This window comes from Perna viridis, chromosome 14 (assembly GCF_037379345.1).
Source record: "Perna viridis isolate PV_CMFRI_1.1 ecotype Kerala chromosome 14, ASM3737934v1, whole genome shotgun sequence".
NCBI lineage: Eukaryota > Metazoa > Mollusca > Bivalvia > Mytilida > Mytilidae > Perna > Perna viridis.
Window position 1 is genome coordinate 17,528,015 of NC_142458.1, and position 22,074 is coordinate 17,550,088.

The window sequence follows — 22,074 nt, forward strand, 5'->3', positions numbered from 1 at the left end:
ATGAAAACTGAATGCTTTCGTGATTTTAAAACACTGCAACTTGTTTTATAGTTAAATAATTAAGCTGCACCATATGAAGTCCTACATGTATACATGTCGCAAGCCCACACCTGTGTCAACAGATCCTAGAACTGTTAAAAGATAAAACAAGCTGCCGACGCTATCTTTAATTAAAAGAAAAGCGTCCCTTGAATTAACTAGAAATGTAGTCTGATACACAATATATTTGCAAATCAGTCCAAATGAAAAATGTACATTATAAGTATATATCTGTATATATCATCGTGGATTTATCCCAGGGAGTCCGACTAAATAAAATAAATAGCCGACCACAGGGTTTGGCACAATTCACATAAAACATATATTTTTTAAGAATTATTAAATATAGAAATATTAGTTTCGAGCTCTTAATCTACTTTTACATGTAAGCATATTTTTAATTAATGATCTCAAATTTGGTTGCAGCGGTATATCACTGAAATAAATGAAAGTTCTATTTTTAATGTTTATTCCAATGAAGCATCTCTAAAAATGCATTGTATACATTGCATAAAAATTCTTTTATATACATAGCCCATGTAACTTATCCAAAGCAGATAGGACTTCGATTATAAATGACATTATTCAGTGCGTGGTCTATCTCCTGCATATTTCGAAACCCATCGCGAAAATTAATTTTGCATGTGAATTATACATGTACGATACATGTGATGTATAGAAAATGAGTCTCCGTACCAAACATCAAACAATGAAAATAATTCATCGTTAAGGTAATTCGTATGTTTATACGACAACACTTGTTACTCCCGTAGTGGTATTAATTCGAAAGATCTTTTGGAAACAATTAGTTCAAGACTATTATCCGAATATAATAACATTAAAACCTATGACTTTTCAACACTGTATACTTCTATTCCCCATACTCAGTTAAAATCCCAACTAAAAAACATTATACATCGTTGTTTTGCAAACAAAGATGGTACACCTAGATACAAATATATAGTTCGTGGTAGAGATTCTTCATACTTTGTAAGAAATAATTCAAAATCATCTTCAAAATATACAGAGGAAGATGTATACAAAATGCTGGAATTTTGTTATCGACAACATATATGTCCAGTGTGGTGGACGTGTTTTTCAACAAACGGTCGGCATTCCAATGGGAACAAATTGTGTTCCTTTACTTGCTGACCTATTTCTTCACTCTTATGAGGCTGACTTTATAGCTGATTTGATCAGAAAGAAAGAATATCGTTTGGCTAGATCCTTCCATCTCAGTCTCCGCTATATAGATGACGTATTATCTTTAAACAATCCTAATTTCGGGGATTTGATACATCACATTTACCCAAAAGAACTTGAGATAAAGGATATTACAAACACTGTGAAGTTAGCCTCATATCTTAACCTACACTTAGAAATCGATGGTAAAGGAAAACTATTGACTAAACTTTACGATAAACGTGATGACTGTTCATTCAGAATTGTCAACTTCATTTTCATATGTGGCAACATCCCTTCAGCACCTGCGTATGGTGTTCGTATCACAACTCATACGTTATGCCAGAGCTTGCCGAAACTGCACAGACTTTTTGTATCGCGCTAGAACTCTAAAAAATAGGCTTCTGGAACAGGGTTATGTTGCTACAAGATTGAAGTCATCATTACAGAAATTTTATGGTCGTCATCATGAACTCGCAGATCATTCTGGTGTATCCATTTGCACCATAAAAACTGATTTATTCAACGGGTCATAGTTTCTTTCCTCGTTTGTCTACCCCGGACTTGACTTTTTATGAACAACTCGGCGGGTGTTTCTAGAAAGCAGAGGATGCTTAACCTACCGGTGCACCTGGTCCATGCTCTCAGGTTTTGGTGGAGTACGAGTTGCTCATTTGCTTTTGTTACTTTGTATGCATGATTTTAGTTACCTTATGTTCTTTGTTATGTATGTCTGTTTTCCATGTCTGGCCTTTGTCCTTGGATTACATACTTTTGGTTGCCGCTATAGCCTTGGTTCCCTTGATTGCTTTTTTATACTTGAGCTTTCTAATCTTTGAATAGAAAAATGCATGTAAATTTTATAAATGTAAAAGTGGAGTAAGGGAAGAGCCTTAATTAAATCTAATTAATCTTAATTAAAGATGTAAGAAAAGACATATTTCACCTCTATACCCCGCGTTACTGACTCCTCTCTGACACCAATACACAATAGACACATGTTCCTTTAAAATGAAATCAATCTAAGTATTACACAGAAGCTACCGTCTCAAAAAAATAAAAAAAAGTATAGCTTATAAACCATAGAAACAACTCGCTTACATCCCAGATGATCATGAGGATTGTATGTTATTGTAAACAAATTCAAACATTCGATTTTATAATGCATAGCCAAACTAAAAGAAGTCAATAATTGCATGTTTTTATGACATGTATATAGTCTAATATGTAACTGACACAAATTTGCTGCCACTTGTCTGGTTTTTACTGTATAGTTCATAAACCTCTTGTATAGACAGACGTAAAACAAGATAGCCAGACACATTGTTTACGGTGCCAGCGAGAGTGTGGACTTCTTTACTTCTTTTATTTCGGCTGTACGACTTGTTTAAAGCAGGGTCTGTTCGATTGGTAAAATCGTTGGTGAATGCCAACGACATTAAACCATATCATTAAATGAGCAGGCATTTATATATCATTTTTGTACCCTAACTTGCAAAGTGAGGATATATAATAATGTAGGGTGTCCGTACTTCCGTCAGTATGTAATATCGTCCTTCCTTCTGCTATGTAGGTGATGCATGCCGCATCTCATATCGTCAATTCTTTTTAAAATGCTTAAAACATATTTTTGTTTCTCTTCTGGCGTTGAAAGTATTAACTGAAAACATATGAATATTCGGGATGGTAACCTATTCATGTAGCTTTTGCCAGTTGCTTAAACTACATTCCCGTATGCAATGTATATATATATAAATTATTATTTCATGATATTCGAAAAACAATAGTAAATGTAAACAAAAATAAATAAAAGTATAATTATCTGTTTAATTAAGTTTGCAATTAGTTTTCTATGGCTCAAGTACATCTATACATGATATAATCGATTGCAAATATATTTAGAAAGATAAAAATATTATTGACAGGCATGATTTTTGAACCCATTTTCCCCCTATATGTATCCTTTTATAAACTTTTATTATTTCATAAATGAAACAGCACACAACATAAAAAAAAACAAATTAAAGACGAGAAAAGAAGAATTGTATTACTTTTAGTAATTAATCTACCACACGAACATTATATATCAACATAGATCTGTATATCAATGATACAACATAATCATTTTATACGGTACCATGTTTATCACTTATGTGATTCAAGTATTACATGTGCTTTCCAGGATCGTAATAAATGCCACGTGTCGGGTCGGTTGCACAGTGTATAATTGTATATTGTCTGAATAACGTACATAATCGTATACAATTTTCTCTGGTAAAATGAAGAACGTCACATACAGGTACGTGTTTGTAGTGTTTTCATGTGGTCATGTGTGTACCCAGGACTCCTAAGGAGTTTTAAGATGCACCGAATGGCGATTCAGGTCATTTAAAAAAAAATAACTTTGGGCGTAACGGGAGGGTTTAAGAAAGTCGGGCTTTAGAGGTTACTACGAAAGGGTTTTCAAGCTATAATCTGCACAATTTTGTCCAAAATTCTACATTTTGTCAGTTGTTACAGATTCAATTGATCAGCACAATATTGCTGTTTAAATATAAAAGTATGTAGAATCTGTTATCTACTGTAAATGTTTGTATGCATGCATTGATTTAAATTGGGCAGAGTAAATTTTATTTAAATATTTTTTTCCGAAGCTTGTTTGATTTTTTCCATATCATAGTATGCAGGGGCAGATCTAGGATTTTAGATTAAGGAGGGGGGGCACAGTTAAAATTTAGCCGAGCGAAGAAAGGCTAATTTTTTTGAAATATTTTTTCTAGAGTGGGTGCAATGTAGATATCTCTGCTGGTAAAACTAGCGAGAAATTAACGTTTCAACCTAAAACCGCCTAAATCTACCCCTGACAGCCCATGCTTTGCAAACTTTAAGGGGGGAGCACATCCGGCACGCCCCCATCTGAATGCATCCCTGGTATGAATGTTCTTTCCCATAACCTGAATAATCAAGTGTCTATAAAAATCATGCAAAAGACAATGCATGCAAAAAGAGGTACAGTAGTTTTATCTGTGAATTCTTAAATAATGACTACTTTCAGTCCTAAATTGTTAAAAATAATTCCTTGGGCTATTGGTCATTGGAGAAGGCATATATGAAGTTTGTTGTATGACTTTATAAAATGCTTATGTTTGGAATAATAAATAAAATGTTCTCCTACTGCTATCTTTCTAAACTTCAACATGTTCAACGAAGGAACTCTTTACATTAATATCAAGACAACAAATCAAGACGCACTGAAAATTATTTAGATAAGTCGAGACTTGTTATGATTGTCGAAACTGCTTGAGAAATATGTTAGTCGAGATCAATCGAGACTCGGAATAGGTCGTCGAGACAGTTTTAGATTTATTTGGACTTGTCGAGACTTTTTAAGACTGTTCAAGACTGTTCGAGACAGGTTGAGACTTGTGAAACTTTGTCAAGACAAGTCGAGACAAGATTAGACAAGTCGAGACACGGTCAAGACTTTTTGAGACTTGATTGGACAATGTGAGACAACCCAAGTATTTTTCAGGCATATTTAGAGAAGTTAAGACAGAGTTATTACAAGTTAGAACAAAATGTACCCTATTCACATTTATATAACTTAGTAATGAGAATTCTGGCGTTTAAGAAGTTTGACATATCATCCAATATGATGTAAATGCTAAGAAGGAAAAAGAAAGCTACGTGATAAAACTATTGTAAATTTAACCTAAGCGTATTGATATCTTTGTAAAATAATTGATCCGACTAAAAGCGATGAAGCAAATTGTATGTTATACTAATTGTTTTCGACAGCCTGAATATTTAGTTAAGGATACAATTTATTTATATAGCAAAATGCATTTACTGACAAGGAAAGTATGAGCGGAAAATAAAAGGAAGTATGTATCAAGATATATATGTTGGAAATGAAGGACCTGTGCATATTGATTTAAACCACCTTCAGACGCTAGATTAAACATTAAAAAAAAACACACACACACAATACTTTTATTTTGTTTCTTTTACTGATCAAAATGAATGTTAAAGTTTAATAAATGTAACAATGTAATTGACTTAACAATCAAGTCAATGCAATATTGTACCTGAATAAATTATTTTTCATATTGAATATGAGACAAGTTAAACCTTAAATACCACGAATACACAAATGTGTATACAACCTAGGATGCAGAAAAACAACGTGCCAGAAAACAGACACACATTAAGCCGCCTCATCTAAGAAAGCGATTAATATTTTAGGACTGGTTAGCTTCATAGTCACATTACAAAAATTCGCAAAAATTATACGGAAATTAATGTGTCCGATATTATTTTTCAGTTTCGTAATAAAGGTGCGATCCATACATTGATATTCTCTGAGAAAATTAGTACATCGAATTTTGGGGGAGTACAAAAGATTGTTCGTACGTCTGAAATGACTTTTAGGTTTATTCCTGACTATGCATATTAAAAGAGAATAGATACCCTTTGCAACATGTGGGGTATATTGATAGTCTTTTTTATAATACAAAAGTAATCTGAAGCTGATTTTCCTTTATTTTTCTTAATTATTCAATTAGAAAGGAACATTGCTTTAAATCAATCTTTGCTGTAAATAATCTCCCTTACTGCAAATTAGCAGATGACAGCAAAAACTATGATGACAATGTGGCACTTCAACTGATATAGTATTCAGTTAACAACCATGGAACTGTGTGGAATGTACAGTTTGTCACATATAAAAATGATGAAAGTGGTTGTTTACATTTAGTTAGTGTTAGTTAAATTTACCTTTCTGTTATGCAAGATGATAGCGGAACAAAAAGGGTATATATTTATTATTTTCCCGACGCAGTTCGGTAAAGTTTCGCTTTTTACCCTTTGACCTTTAAGACGGTCTTCCATGGAAATGCAAGTGACCTGATCGCAATTCTGTTTCCCTATTAGCCAAACACTGATAACTTAGTGACGTTAAAAAAAAAAACAAAACAAACTGTATGGACAATTATAATTGCGTGCCATGTGTTATTTCCTGAATGATATATAGATTATAATAAGTAACAGGAACAAATTTTATTGCGTCGGGGATCTTTATCTGTGTAGCGAATATAGTTTTTTTTTTGTTGTGACATGCATCATTAATTTGATATTCTATCCTACATAATTACACCTAAATAAAATGTCCCGTACTACCATATATCGTGTACTTAGATACATCCCTAGGTTAGTCCTACGAGGACGATAGACCCGGCCAGCAAATTCGAGATCAAATTGATACAGGGAAGATAACGTAAACTTATAGAAGGGTCTGAAAAATTCCCAACGATGTTAGAATTGTCCAATTTGCCCGAAGCAAATTTTTGTCGTTTCCTCCGCGGGCCAGCTAGGCTATATAAAATATAGCTACGGGACAGTCCCGTACTACCATACATAGTGTACTACGTTACAGCCCTAGATTATTCCTACGAGGAGGAATCACCCGGCCAGCGAAATCTATATTTCATATAGCCTAGCTGGCCGAGTGGTCTAGGGCGCTGGACTTAGTGCAGGCGGTGTTGCCATAGATGTCATAGCGGTACGAGTTCGAGTCCCGCGGAGGGAACGACAAAAATTTGCTTCGCAAATTTGACAGTTCTAACATCGTTGGGAATTTTTCAGACCCTTCTATAAGTTTACGTTATCTTCCCTGTATCAATTTGATCCGATGGAGCAGTGTAGAGAAAAGAGTCGTCACATTCTGAGACGTTGTATATATATACCTTCCTTCAAATTTTAGAGAATGTTCAATAAACTAGATTACTATAAAGTGTAGTATTATTTTCGTCTTTGAGGGAATGACTTCAATAAAATATGTCTTTAAGATACAGTATAATTGGAGCTTTAACATATTTGACACGTGTACGCTGTCAACACAGTTGTGATAGTGTCAGAAGTAATAGAATCGAGTTATGATTTGAGAACACATGATTGATATATGTGCTCGCGAATACAAAACATTCATTTTACGTTTCGACCTGTGTATATGTAATGCTTTTTTTTATTTTTTGCAAATGAAAATTATCATTGAAACATTCTGCTTAGGCCTTTCTTTTCTGCATCAAGGATAACTTTTAGTTATTGTATGCGAGAACAGCATAATACTAATATATGATTGCATTCAAGAAAATATAATGGTAAAATGTGATAAGGTAAGCATTGGAAAGATCTAGTAGTTTTGGGTTGTCAAAAATCTAACCTTTCTTGAAATTCAATGAGAAAAATATTTTTTGTCGAATAAATTTAATTTTGAATTTTTTTCTTAAACCTCTTTAATTATATAAGCATTAAATTAATATCTCTTTTATTTACGTCGGTAGTGATCACTGGGGAAGTGCAGTACTATCCAAAAGGAATAAACTGGTTCAATGCATCGAAAGGATGTAAAATGAAAGGGCTTGGACTTGAACATGACAATTTTACCTTGTCCACCTTTGACGAATTGAAAGGACGCAACTTTTGGATTGGGATCATAATGTATAAGGAAACCTCACCTTGGATAGAGACGATAGGTAAGGAATTGAGAGAGTTTTATTATTTTATTAATATGCTTCTAAAAATTCCGACAGGAATGAATTATTATTTTCTTTATATCACAAAATGATATACAGCATATAGGATCATTGACATAATAAAGAAATATTGCATACAAGCTATTTTGAACACATAAATATAAATTAATAATGTACAATATAAAAAAAAAAACACCAAGTAGTGTAAATAACAGTAGTACGTAATGAGAGTTACTTCGGATGTTTAAGTTATATAACTGAATTTTCCAAAGTTGCACAATTACCCGATTTTTTTGTGAAATAAAACAGCTGCAGTAATTGTGAAAAAACGGTTATTTTATTTTTCAAAAGCACTTTTCACCGATTAAATACTCCGTTGCTTTTCATAAGTATAGACATTGATTCTTTGTCAGAGTGGGTAAAGGCATTATAATCTTTCAGTTTGAAACGTATGAAAGTTTTAAGTAAGTCAATGAGTATCGAAGTTTTCAACGACCCCGATATAGTAAAACCATTGTCTGCTATACATGACAAATATATCGTCGTATCAGCAGACAAAGCCCAAAACATTTGTTTTGTCTGCAAAACGTTTTTTATCCAAAAGTTTATTATCAGAGGTAAACTTAAATATAATAACAAAGAAGACATTTTCAAAATCTTGAATTATTGACCGCCAATATATTTGTACAGTGTAATAGGCGCATTTTTCAACAAACAGCCGGCATTATAATGCAATAATTTGTGCTCATCTACTTGCTGACCTATTTCTTCACTTTTATAACACTTATTTTATAGCTGATCTGATCCAAATTATGAACATTCTATAGTCAGATCCTTTAATATTAGTTTCAGCTATATAGATGACGTATTAAATAATCCTAGTTTCGGGGATTTCATACATTGCATCTATCCCAAAGAACTTGAGAAGAAAATAAGGGTAATACAGATACTATTTAATCTTGGCCTACATTTCTTAGAGATCGATGGTGAAGGAAAACTATTGACCAAACTACACGACAAACGCGATGAGACTTTCCATATTTTCTACTTCCGTTTATCTCTGGCAACATCCTATCAGCACCTACGTATGAAATTTCATGTCACAATGTTATTCCAGAGCTTGCCGTAACCATGCAGACTTTTTGTATCGCGCTATCTTGAATAGGGTTATGTTGCCACAAAATTGAAGTCATCACTACAGAAATTTTATGGTTATCGTCATCATGATCTCATGAATCGTTATGACGTATCCATCCACACCACCAAAACTGATTTATTCAACTTGTCATAGTTTTTCTCTCTTCTTTCTTCTACCTAGGGCTTGACATTTTAGCAGCAATTCGGCGGGTGTTTCTAGAAAAGCAGAGAACGTTTACTCTACCGGTGCATCTGGTCAATGCTCCTAGTTTTAGTAGAGTCCGAGCTGCTCATTTACTTTTGTTACTTTGTACCATTATTTTGGTTATTTGTGTTTATCTTTTTTCCATGTCTGGTCTTTGTCCTTGGTTTGCATTCTTTTAATTTTCGCTAAAACCTTGGTTCCCTTGATTACTCTATAAAATTGTAATTGCATTTTTTGTTGACCAGAGCTTATTGAATACATAGAGGTAGTATTTCAGTATATATCTCGGGTTAACAACAAGTGAAACCAGAAACTAACGCGTATTCACGGTGAACCAAAATATAATAAGTCATTCCAATCTTTATTGCTCATTTTCTAAACGGATAGTGTGATATTGTTCAAGGATCATAGTTATTCAACAGTAATAACCGAATACAAAATTAAAGAAATCTTTTTCTTATGTATCACTAGAAAAACAAATTGTTGATTTATTACAAGGTAATCACTGTTTGTTTTTTAGGTTTTGACCCCTCTAATAATGTATAATTTGCAGGTTGCTATAATGTCAGTAGAAATCATAAAGCTGCAACCAACTCTGGTTCGATTGTAGACTGTCAACACCACTGCAATTCATCAGCATATTTTAGTTACCAGGTAAAGCACATGCAAATCTGTGACACAGACGTTTCCTTATGATTCACACAGGAAAAATAGAAACATTTGTTCTCATTTGTTTTAAACAATCATGCTTTTCTCATGTTTTCAATTGATCATGTTAGATTATACTCGACGTCACATACCGCATATTTTCGATTTGAAGCTCTATTTTTTAAACTGTCGGGACTTACCGCTAGAGTTGTCTCTCTTTTATTTATTCTGAAGATAGTTTGCATATATGCATGAGGTGATAGTTCCAACGAGTCGTTTATTGGCTGAAATCGTGCGTAACAAATCCTTACGGGAAAATCCTATACTAATATCTCCCGGAAAGATTTGTTTACAAACGGAGTTCGTAAGTTCCCGTCGAATTCCGGTAACAAACGTCTGCCATATCAACTTCTCGGTGTTGTACGATGTTTGGGTAGAATAAATCCGAGATATCCGAATTAGTGCCGAAATGCATTATGGGTTCTTTGGTTTTCGGACAAACCATTTAAACGTAAACAACCCGATCACTGCAAACATGGCCGACTTTTGACAATGTAAATATTGGGACCGAGAATTAAAATCTCACCGGATTTTAACGATTCAATGTTTAGGGAGAAGCCGTTTGGATAAACGAATGAACAAGTCATTAAAGACAATTTAAACGACGGTAGGTGTCAATAAAGTCGTGGAAAACATTTTTTTTTAAAATGTTAATAGTATCTTATTTATGTGACGCCGAGTATGGTAACACAAAATATTTTAATATGTTCACAAACAAATAAAAAAAAAGATGATTCAACTGCATATAGAAACATATTGCAATTTTCATATGTACTTCCACAATATTAAACAACATATTGTGAAATAGAACATCATTTTTTTCGTGCTTCCATGATGTACACAACTAATGTCTGATATATACACAATGATAGAATTATGAATTAATTCCACTTTTTATTTGACGTCTTCATATCGCCAAACAGTATATGTCGGTACAACCCCACCTTTAGCACCTGTGTACTGTCGCTTCAAGACGAAGCACTTATTTGAAAACGTTTACGCGATGATTTAACGGCTGAGAGGTTATCTAATTGGGATCAATTATATAAATACACACATTTAACACATACCATATTTGTCATATTAGAAAAAAAATAATTCCTTCCGGGGGTAGATTTGTACTCATTTTAACATGGGTTTGGTATTTATATTCCCATTAACACCTCGCTGTCACCCAGTGTAAAATAATCGATTAGAAATGCCGTACCCATGTTAAAATGAGCACAAATCTATTCCTACACGAATTATTTCTTAATTAAGACAAAAATACCTTTGGTTACGAACTGTTTCTGATGGACATATTGACACTGACTGCTTTAAATACTGACTGAATAGAATTTCAAAGAAACTATTTAAACTGATGTAAAAAATATTTGTAGAAGAAATGTCGTAATATAAGCTTTATTGGTACAAGGGTCACAAGTTTTATAATTCTGCCTGACGTTAAAAAATGTTGTGTGAAAAAAAATATGAATAATTAAAGTAAATCACATCACATATGTTGAATATTACATACAAGTAATGAGAAAACAGTTTAGTACGAGGGACATTTTTAACCAAATGAAAATACACCAATTCAAAAAATGATACTTTTTGTACTAAAACAATACACCTATAGGCCTTCTGATTTTTTTATTAACATGTAAACCAGATTTTTTTTCATTTGCAATTTGTCGGATGCGAATTGTGAAGCAGGGAATGTGGATTTACTCCCGTTTTCTGGTAGGAGCATATACTGCTTGTGCTATTGTTTTTATATTCGATCTTGTTGACCTTATGTTTCGCTTACTGAAATAATTACATTTTGTTTTCTTCATATTTTTGATAATGTAGAATGTCATTGTTTCTTCCTATTTTCTAGTTTAGGCTCTGTAGCTATATTTTGTTTACATGCTTCAGTATTTTTTGGTTACTTTTACTAGTTTTTTTTTGTGTAAGATAAAGTGGTATATTCGGTTGGTATCATATTCTGATCTAACAATAACCATAGTCGTCAGTATTGATAGTGAATGTTTATTAGTAAATTGTAAATATTACATCTCGTTACTCACTTTTGTCTGGGTACTTTCAGTAAAACATTTGACTGAAAACTGATATAATCGATTGTAAAACACAACATTTTTAAACCTCGGTGATGACAATTTCAGCCTCAAACACGAATGAATCAATTCGTAAATAATAGCTGAACATGCTAAATTAATGACCAAACACAATTTTTAAATATTCCTTGGGTTGTATTGAGGTCATTTTACGTACGTACACTACGAATTCGTGAATGTATTTTATTTGGAGATTTGCGTTTCTCATGTTCTGCCACTGACAGTCGACACTAAACCTTCCGACCCTTGCATCAACTTCTGTTGTCTCTTTCAAAGGTCAAAACATATCAAAGCAACCGAGAGGATAAAAAAAACGTTTATTTTCTGTATACCCTTTTTCCTTTCTCAGGTTTTATTTATGTTGTCTTACTTCCCATCGCCTAGAGTTTTGTGTAAGGGTTTTTCTTTTACATAACAATTGTTTAGTAGTTTCTTGGGCTTTTATTAATATAAATTTAAAAGCCCAAATCCGTGCAGGTTTGACCTTATTATCTATAAGAGATGACTTCTATTTTAGTACAACAATGAATATGAAATAGCAGTGGTAGAGTTTCTACATCTTTTCAAATCAGCCAACATACAATTGTCACCACATATAAATGTCCCTTAAACAAAAAAAAAATAAATATGCTAATTTACGTTAGTTGTTTTATAGGACTTTAACATACCTGTCCCAAGACAAATTTTTCAAAACATATTTATTGATATTTTAATGGCGGAAATACAAATGTATTGCTTTCAAAATTTGATTTTAATGCTTTCAGTGCCATAATTACGTTGTTTAAAAGAAATGATGTTTCTACTTGTATTAAAACCTTAAGCTTGTCATTATCATTTATATCGTTTTCATTTAAGAATACCTTGCATTATGCGTTGAAATGTTATGATTTGTTAAAATTTGATCAAGTTAAATGCTCGCTCTGTTGGAAAAGTGTAATTATAAAAAAAAAAACATATAAATTATTTTTTTTCTGACCAACTTATTGGCCTGCTTCTTGGTTTACTAGCCGGCCTTTTTTTTCAAATTATTCACAGTCAAACCATCAGGTCGAAAATGTTTAACTTTGATATGTGACCTCGTGCTTCTCTGGGTTAATCATCCTAATGTTTGTCCTATGTATTGCTATTTCGACGTCTATTTAATTCTGAGTTGATGTAGTATATATAAATAGCTATAAAAAGCTTGTTTAAGAAAATATTCTGAAATTATTTACAGTGATGGAAAGTCCGCAGGCAGTTGAATGATATTGATATGTAATAAAAGTGGAAGTAAATGGATTATTGGACCTTAAAACAGCAAAACATCTCGAAATTTCAAAAATTGCAATTTTAGTTTAAAACGTCAATGAGAGTTGTGAGTTTTTTATTCTTGCAGAAAGTCACTAAACAATGTAGATGCTTGACAAGTGTAAATGCTGGAAACAACGTCAATTTAAATGAATGTTCCAACCAAAATGTTCCAAATGACTATGCATTGGTTTACAAACGTAAGATTTAATGATTAAATATATATCAAAAGCTTCCAAACGATGCAATTATGAATTGTTGTAAAAACAGTTAGTTCTATAAAAATATAAAAAAAATTACAATATAAAATACAAGAATACCAGTTTTCGAGTTTTATATATTATAAATTTCGATATGCTGTACACATGTTTCAATGAGTAACCTCTCATCAGCATTAAAATGAAATATGATCATAATCAAATTATTAGTTGTATACAAGAAGTAGTCAAGACCACAAATGTTGAAAGAGAAAGCCAAATCCATCACTTAGAGGTTTTACCATATGCAGTGCAATAAATGAAGCCTAGGTGTTGAACTAGGAAACGCTACATCTGAATAAATATACATTGATTTATATTCAATTTGTTTAAACAAGCAGTTTAAAGATATGTACATACAAGCTTAATTTGTTTCTTAGAGTTTGATGTCAACAGGCTTTGTGACACGAGCGTCGATAACGAACCTAAAGACTGTATAGTATCAACTTGTAGGCCAAGCGTCAAGTTGTGTTCCCACAATTGTAGTAGTACAAACACGGTAAAAACTTTATGCGGTAAGAAGGTTATGTTTTACGTCAAAAGTAGTTTTGTGTATATCAAACTATGCAATGTTATTGTATATACAGCTTAGTTTGACTGATTTACGTTCAAAGTAGAAACAAAGGTGCATTGTTGTGCATTCTCGATATCAAACCATTTACACACGAATAACTTTTTACAAGTGCATGCATGATTTCAACGTAAATAACAATACAGATATAGAATGACATAATGACATTGTCACAGAGACTATGAGAAACTATTCAATGTGTTTTAAAATCAATACATCTAAAGTAATTATATAAAAATCGGTAATTTACACATTACATGCAGGCAGTACATCTGCATTTGTTGCGATCCCATGTTTTAATATTTGTTTACAGATATTTGGCACCTCATTCCTAGTATTTGGTGCAGAATATCTAAACTAAATGTTCTTGTTCAAACATTTGGAATGTCAGCTGTTTGCAGTTGATATTATCTAGAAAGATAATTATTATTTTTGACATTTATTAAATCTTGTAAATATACAGGTATTTGTTTATTGATTATTTTAAAGTTGCTGTTGATCCTAAGCTTTTGACTTTCAGTGATTCTAATTTAGATTTGCTGATAGATGTTCATAAGAAAGAACACAATCTTCATAGATAAACATCTGTGCTCTTTTGTTTTTTTTTTTGTATGTTTTCTTTGTATTTTATTCCCGGCAAAAAAATAATAACTAAGATTTGATACTATGGAAAAAAATAGTTCAACGACCTAATTCATTCAAGTACCTACTTATTCTTTTCAATACATTCAATTACCTTGTTGCCTTTTTACATATTTCAGGAATGCGCTTATCAAAGTTTAATTGATAATCTTAAGTGACACTGAGTAATTGTACTTTGTTTTGATTTAGAATGTTACTTTCTGCATGGGTTTACACAATACTCAAATTAACAATATAAAAAATGACGTTTATAAAACAAATATGAAATAATACTGGTCCAGAATTGAACCTTAAGGACCACTTTTGTACGTTGTTTCAAATATACTACATACACTTTTCATGTCAACACATTGTTTTCTGTTTGTAAGGTACCTTGATAAACGATCGATTAATTTTTCAAACAACCCATATTGTTCAGGTTTTTATCAAATTTAATCATAAGGTAAACAATCAAACCATCAGACAAATAAATATAACAGCTAGATATTTGTTTTTATCCAATGCTTTTTCCCAGTCTTCAATATTTTTTATTAAAACAGTTTAAACCAAAACCTTTTCTAAATAGTGACAACAAAGGATTATAATGAATTTCGGAAACAATTGAAAGTTGATCAAAAATAGTTCTTTCAAGTTATTTACAAATAATTGAAAAGATCACGAATAGGACGATAATTACCCTATTCTGAAACGTTATTTGTGTTAAATAGTGATCCTTCTCATAAACAATCTTTTTTCTCTGGAAAAAAAAAGAATTTCCTGTACATCTATTTACAGTATCTGTAATGGGTTAATAATTTGTATAATATAATTACAAATTGTGAAAATATCAAGTTTTGATGAAATGCCATCAAAACAAAACTATTAAAGATCTGTGACACTTTAGATGGATCATTTACTACTTCACCATTGTCACCGAATGTTATTTGTTCTGGGACATTTTTTTTTTATATAAATGGCTTTATGGTTGTACAAACCTCCTCCAATGCAATCTCATAATTAATGTTGAATGGATATTTTTAATCACCGCATTTTTTTCTCATGAAGCATAATTCAAATAAATCTTAAATCATTGCAAAAAAACAAAATCATATACACATGAAAGAAATGCAATTGCTGACGCTGAAATAGCTGATTGATAACAGCGTTAACACTATAAATTCAGAATAAGTGAAGTCAAAAGGGTTAAACTGAATTAATGGTTTGTTTTATATCAGGTAATGTATTATATACACCATAAACTACGTTATTTTTTTTTAACAAACCTACTACAGCAGACGGATATCCTCCCACCAACCACTCCTTCTGGACATACAATTACTCCACAGCACGACAAAAATGCTATGGAATTGGTAAAAGATTGCTCCCAACAGAATATTGTGGACATACTAATACACCAAGTTGGACAAACGCATTCCGGACAACTGAAATAATGGAATACTTTGAAGGTAAATGTTTTAATCTTATATGTTTTAATTACTCTATATAATGATGTTATTTCATTATTGCACAGAAAAAGCATATGATATCCCTACGATAAAGGCACTTTGCTCTTTTCATATACATACAAATACTACGATTATATTTTGATCTTATAGCTGATCTAGTCAAATGGAAGAAACATCGTTTAGCCAGATCCAGGATACCAGTTACGCTATGATGATGACGTATTATCGTAAAACATTCCAAGTTTCGGGGATTTTAAACATCATATTTTCCCCAAAGAACTTGAGATAAAGGATAGTAAAAAAAATATGTAGTTATTTTTAGTGGAGTCCCAGTTGTTCATATACCTTTGTTTTTGTACGTAACGTTATGTTTGTGTATGCGTGTTTCCCCTGTCTGGTCTTTGTCCCTGGATTGCTCTCTTTTGATTTCCATCAAAACATTAGTTTCCTCGGTTAATCTTTTAATTTTTGTCAAGTTCAAAATTAGTCTCAAATGAAATGCATGGTATCAAATCAAGATATAGAACAAAAATAATTATTCATCAAAACGTGCCTCAGTTGACTTTGCTTATCCTTTCCAATGTGGTATACATTAATAGATCTTTTAATTAGAATTTGTCAAAATTATGCTGGTTTATTATGAGGTTCAAATATATTTGTAGCTAAATCCGAAAGTGTTAATCCAGTGGCATGTCAGTCAGGTAAATTTGTGAATTCCACAGGCAAGCAACAACTGCAACTACTACCGAAGTCTTGCCTGGAAAATTTAAAGTATTTTGCCTGTAAACCAAGTGAGTTTTGTCTGGAATTAAGTATTATCATCGATTGTATCTGTGTATATATCTTGCCCGATCTCGATTTCAGTTATAATACAACAGTTGTAAGGCTTATATTGAACATAAATTAGTTAATGCTAAGCAGCGATGGCTTAGAACAAGTCATGCTTTTTTTTATTGTTATGTGTTTCTAATCGATCTGGTAAGAACAATTTGATTGCTTGTTTGCTTTATCTTATTGCTTATCTTACCTCTATTACTTGTATCTTTTTTCTTTCAATCTACAAATTCCTAAATGTTTATAGGTTACAATTTTCCGCTTCCTCATATTATGTCTAATACGTAAAAGCATTATAGAAATTCGATTGTACGCTTATTCTAATTCGTTTCTACGTTTTTTCCGCAGCGTTCAAATTTAAAAGACGATAGTCGTTATCATGCCAAAATACTTAAACCCCCTGCATTTGTTAACACTGTTCCAAGTCAAAAATATCTTGCTTCTGTGTGTCTTGTTTCGTGTTCACTTTTTACGTTTGTTCTGCTTAAGTCTGTGATGACAACTATTTTGCTGTACCAGTGTAAGATGTTGTATGGGGCCAGCTGCAGCCTGTCATGTGGTGTGAGGGTGTCGTTTGTTGAAAAACCATCCGACGCCTTGAGCTGACGGTTTGGTAGTTGTCTCTTTAACATATTTACCATATACATGCTCGTTATATATTTCATAATGGAACATTATTCAATTCATAGTCTATATTGGATGTATGGCTGTGACATCTTTATAACATATACTCCTCTGTGATATTTGAAGTATGATATGTGGTTTCGGAAAACTTTTCCATGATTACTGTCATTTTCATAAAATTCATTTTTATTGACTGTGTCATTCAGTGTAGTAATTGCCAACATAATTTGATTTGGCTTACATGTACACATTAAAAATGACTTTAAAACCTAAAGGTAGTGCACGTCAAGCAATGTTTAACAATATTGACAATTCCACACCAAAGAAAACACACGCAAACAAACAATTACGATTTAAAAAAACAACAAATAACGGACGCGAAATATACACATATATAATTAAAATAAAAGTAAATGTATTTAGATTTGTTCCCAGATCTTCTTCAAACTGTTGACATGCACCAGTCATCAATCATTTGTTGTATACATAAATTATATATATTTTAATTGTAATCAAGGGAACTAAGGTTCTAGCGGAAATCAACAAAATATGTATTAATTAATAATATAACACAATGATAACATTTATGATAGTATCTTTCTCACGATATTTAGGAAAACTCTTACGTTATTATTCTTGGTCAATTATTTCTGTTTTACTCAACTTATCTTTACACCCAACATGAAATGACTATCACTGATTTTTCATTTTAAACACTAGAGGCTATCACATTTGCTAAATATGTTGCCCTATCATTTAGCTTTAAAAAATGTAAACAATCTGATCCTGGAAACCAACATAATGCTTTATGTCTTATTAGTTACTAATACAACGAATTTACATTTCACTTAATATTACCATTTAAAAAAAATCTCTATAGTTTTGATAACTTTCAAACACTGGAAAAAATGTTGGATATAAAAATTGTGAAAGGTTGGCAGTCCTTTAGTTGTCCTACTCACAAAATTTGAATGTTTTATGGTAAATAATGTTAGGACTTATTATTACTTTGACGATCATCCAATTCTGGTGGTTCAACCCCAGCACAATTTGTAACAATTGTAAAGTGAAACAATTATATTTTCGACGTTGTTAGTCTCGTACGATTCTGAAAACTCTGTATGCTGGTGATTCTATGGTTTAAAGATTTTACAACCTGACGATTATACTTTTTTTGTAAATTATTCGGAATAAATAATTAATATCATAATCACGATTCACTACTATCTGATATTGATGCTAAGTATATTTTCATATTAGATATATCCACTAGAATAATGATTTATGTTTTATTCTTATTCCATTTAATATTTAATCGTGCTTTTCCGCTACTGAAAATAAACGGAATTTTGTCCTAGCTATCTCTCAAAATATTGAATATTATCTACATTTTCTACTCTTTGTAAAAAGTTATAGCTTCATTAGGATCAAATTGTAGGATGGAGCTTACCCGTTATCTAGATAATCCATATATTCGTAAGAAAACATTAAAGTATTTATCTTGATACCTGTAATATTCATGTGTATAGTCTTACTTCAATCCTCAAGACAATTATCCTTTACCAACTCATCTGACATTTCTTTTTTGCACTTTTAGTATCTCAAATTTTGTGCTTTATGATTTACATAAGTTAAATAAGTATAATCTTGATTTGTAAGGCGCAATGTTAGCTTAAACTAAAATGACCTGTATTAGATTGATTTGGTTGATTTGAACCAAGCTAATATTGAACCATGTGTTCTGTATTGACTCAGTTCGTTAAAAAATCATATGGAATCCTAATAAATATATCAGGAGTATCTAACAATTAATTTTCTCGTTGAGTCGTAAGTCAACTAATTTACTGTCATTAGGGATTAAAATTTTACTGCTATCAGTTTACTATCAAAACTTACTTAAACGTATAGTGGTAGATAAAACTATTCTATCCTACAGCGATATTATAATGACTAGAAATGCTACATTGGATGGGTTTTAACACTAGAAAGATGTCTGTAATTTTACAGTTGATGTCGCGACGATTCCTCGGGAGATTAAATCCAAATCTGAAAACGTACATTTCATGCATACAACTACGTTAATCTCAGATCAACTCGGCCTGAGATGAATCTTCATCTTTCATGTACAATGTACATTGTCATATAATACTTCTAATGAAACTAATTTATGATAAGTTGCATGAAATTCTCCTTTTAACAATTGTGTATATATTTATAAGAAATGGACAATAAACAGTCATATATTTGACCCTGGATTACATTTTTTTGACTTCCGGTAGAATCTTAGTTCCCTTGATTACTCCTTCAGCACTGATATACTTTGAAAATTTTTACCACTGCTAGTCACTAAAATTACTATATTTGTATATTGTTATAATGATTCACTTTCAAGAGATGTGTGAAGCTTTTTCTTTTGGTAACTCTATCTACTTATTATTATTTCTTCCTGTTTTCACAAGAATTTGAAATCTAAATGCCATTCGTTCTTATTTCCAGATCATACAGTAATGACCACTAAGGAACCGTCGATTACAGGTATGTATTGATATGTAATTATTTATACGAAAATACATGCATATAAAGGGCATTAAATTTTGTAAAACAATTTATATAATATAAAAATGTAAGCGAACACTAACGTTCCGTTTTGCACTTTTGCAACTATAGCAGCAACATCTTGAAAATACATCTTAATCTGCTATTGGGTAGGTTGCTGAATACTATATATATATCGAATGTGTGAGCATCAAAACTGTAATATATTTTTTTTCCTTTTAACGAAGAAAGTACACCGATCAAACGGTAAGGAAAGAAGTTCATAGAACAGACACAGTTTGTCTAAGACAATGTGTAATTTCTTTTCAGGACCCTTGGTTGGAGGTTTAATTGGCGGAAGTTTAATAATAATTGTTTCTATTTTTATCCTCATTTGGAACTTCAGGTAATAATTTTGATATGTATATTAAAAAAAAAACATACTGTATTAACCAACACAAGTTACATACACTCATCTGAATATGACGGACAAATCAAATAAAAAGTGTCAATTTTAGTTGTTTCAAAAAAGGCTGCACTGTAACTATGCCAAGAGTATTTCAATCACACATCATATCTAAATAAGATATTATAAGCATTTTAGGGTCAAATCTACGATATAGCAAAATCTTTTGTCCATGCATGTATGACTAAAGGCTTTAACATTAGCATGGAGGTGCAGACAATATATTATTAATAATTTTAAACAACAATTTGCGGGTGAAATCTTGAAATTGAATTTTTTTTAAACACGTATGATGTTTATTAATTACTCTTATTATTAGTAAAGTTATTCAATTTTAGAAGGAGCAATAAATGTATGGATAAGAAGAAAAGAACAGAAGAACTATCTAGTCAACGAGAACAAAAACATGAGATTCCAGCCGAAAATCTTCAGTACGGTTTAGTTGAAGAAGAAGTGAAAGACTTACCTGATTCGGCGGTCGTCACGAAAGAACACCCATTTGTTGACAAATCGTTATACGAATATGCCGAGATCAAAGAGAAAAGACCCATAACTCCCGATGCAACGTATGATGTAGCGAAAGAAGATGATTATGATAAACTGAACAATCTGTCAAGAAAAATAACAGGAGAAAAGAACATTTATGGCATTGTAGGGCATTGTGGTGAGGATGATTATGACACAACGAACAGTCTATCGACTGCAAATGTAAATGGTTTATATGATATGAATTGACACGAAAATAGTAAAACATAACTGCAATTCTGCGCGATGGTTACAATATGAATAATAATACTTTTAAAAAATCACATTTGTCTTCATATATGGTATTAAAGAGATTTAAAAGTAGACTGCATTGTTTTTGCCTCATTCTCTTCGCATTGTGTGTGTAACTTGCTACTGGCTTTGCAAAAATTCTGGTTTGTTGTTGGAAAGGTTTTCGTTTGATTGCAAAGATCTCGAAAAAAGAAATCACGGATTTGATCACCAAACCATCTTGTATAAAAGTTACATAAATCAGTATTTGTCGTAATATTTTTCTGAATACACAAATGAAATTTAATCACATAAAATCGATGGGCAATGTTTCAAATTTTGCTCCGGTTTAACTTCTATGAACATAAATGTTACATTAAGCTACCTTTACACTGCAAAATGCGTTACCAAACCTCTTTCGGAGATGTTAAATTTAATACCAGCAGCTGTCAAAAACGATCTCCGGTCAATGCAGCCAGACACTTGTTCCTCTCGTAGTGGTACATTGTATAAATTCAATGTTGATCTTGACAAAAGTAAAAAAATCTTCAAAAATCTCTCCATGATATCATTATTGAAAAATGATAGAATCATAATAAATAATTTTTCAACTCTTTTTACTACTGTCCCCATACTAAGTTGACATTCTTCTTTTCCTGTTTTGTTATTCTACGAAAAAGGCAATGCTTATATAAAAGTACGTATAATTTGGCAGATATTCTTATTATTGTCGACAACAAATGTACAAAACGAT

At 31.9% G+C, this 22,074-nt stretch overlaps 1 protein-coding gene across 4 annotated transcripts in view; it reads left to right on the forward strand.

Moving 5' to 3' along the window:
* The window catches only part of LOC148598448 (uncharacterized), a 59,127-nt gene extending 37,714 nt beyond the window's left edge, over positions 1–21,413 (forward strand). For 2 of the 4 annotated variants that reach the window (XM_088560549.1, XM_088560552.1), the window contains 3 exons: positions 20,060–20,098; positions 20,429–20,504; positions 20,903–21,413. In XM_088560549.1, coding sequence (XP_088416675.1) covers positions 20,060–20,098; positions 20,429–20,504; positions 20,903–21,299 — 512 coding nt within the window. In that variant the 3' untranslated portion in view covers positions 21,300–21,413. Of the gene's footprint in view, positions 1–7,562; positions 7,755–9,649; positions 9,751–13,278; positions 13,391–13,827; positions 13,963–15,931; positions 16,106–16,767; positions 16,897–20,059; positions 20,099–20,428; positions 20,505–20,902 lie in introns of all 4 variants that reach the window. The other 2 variants (XM_088560551.1, XM_088560550.1) reach the window with 2 other exon arrangements.
* The last annotated feature ends 661 nt before the right edge of the window (positions 21,414–22,074 follow it).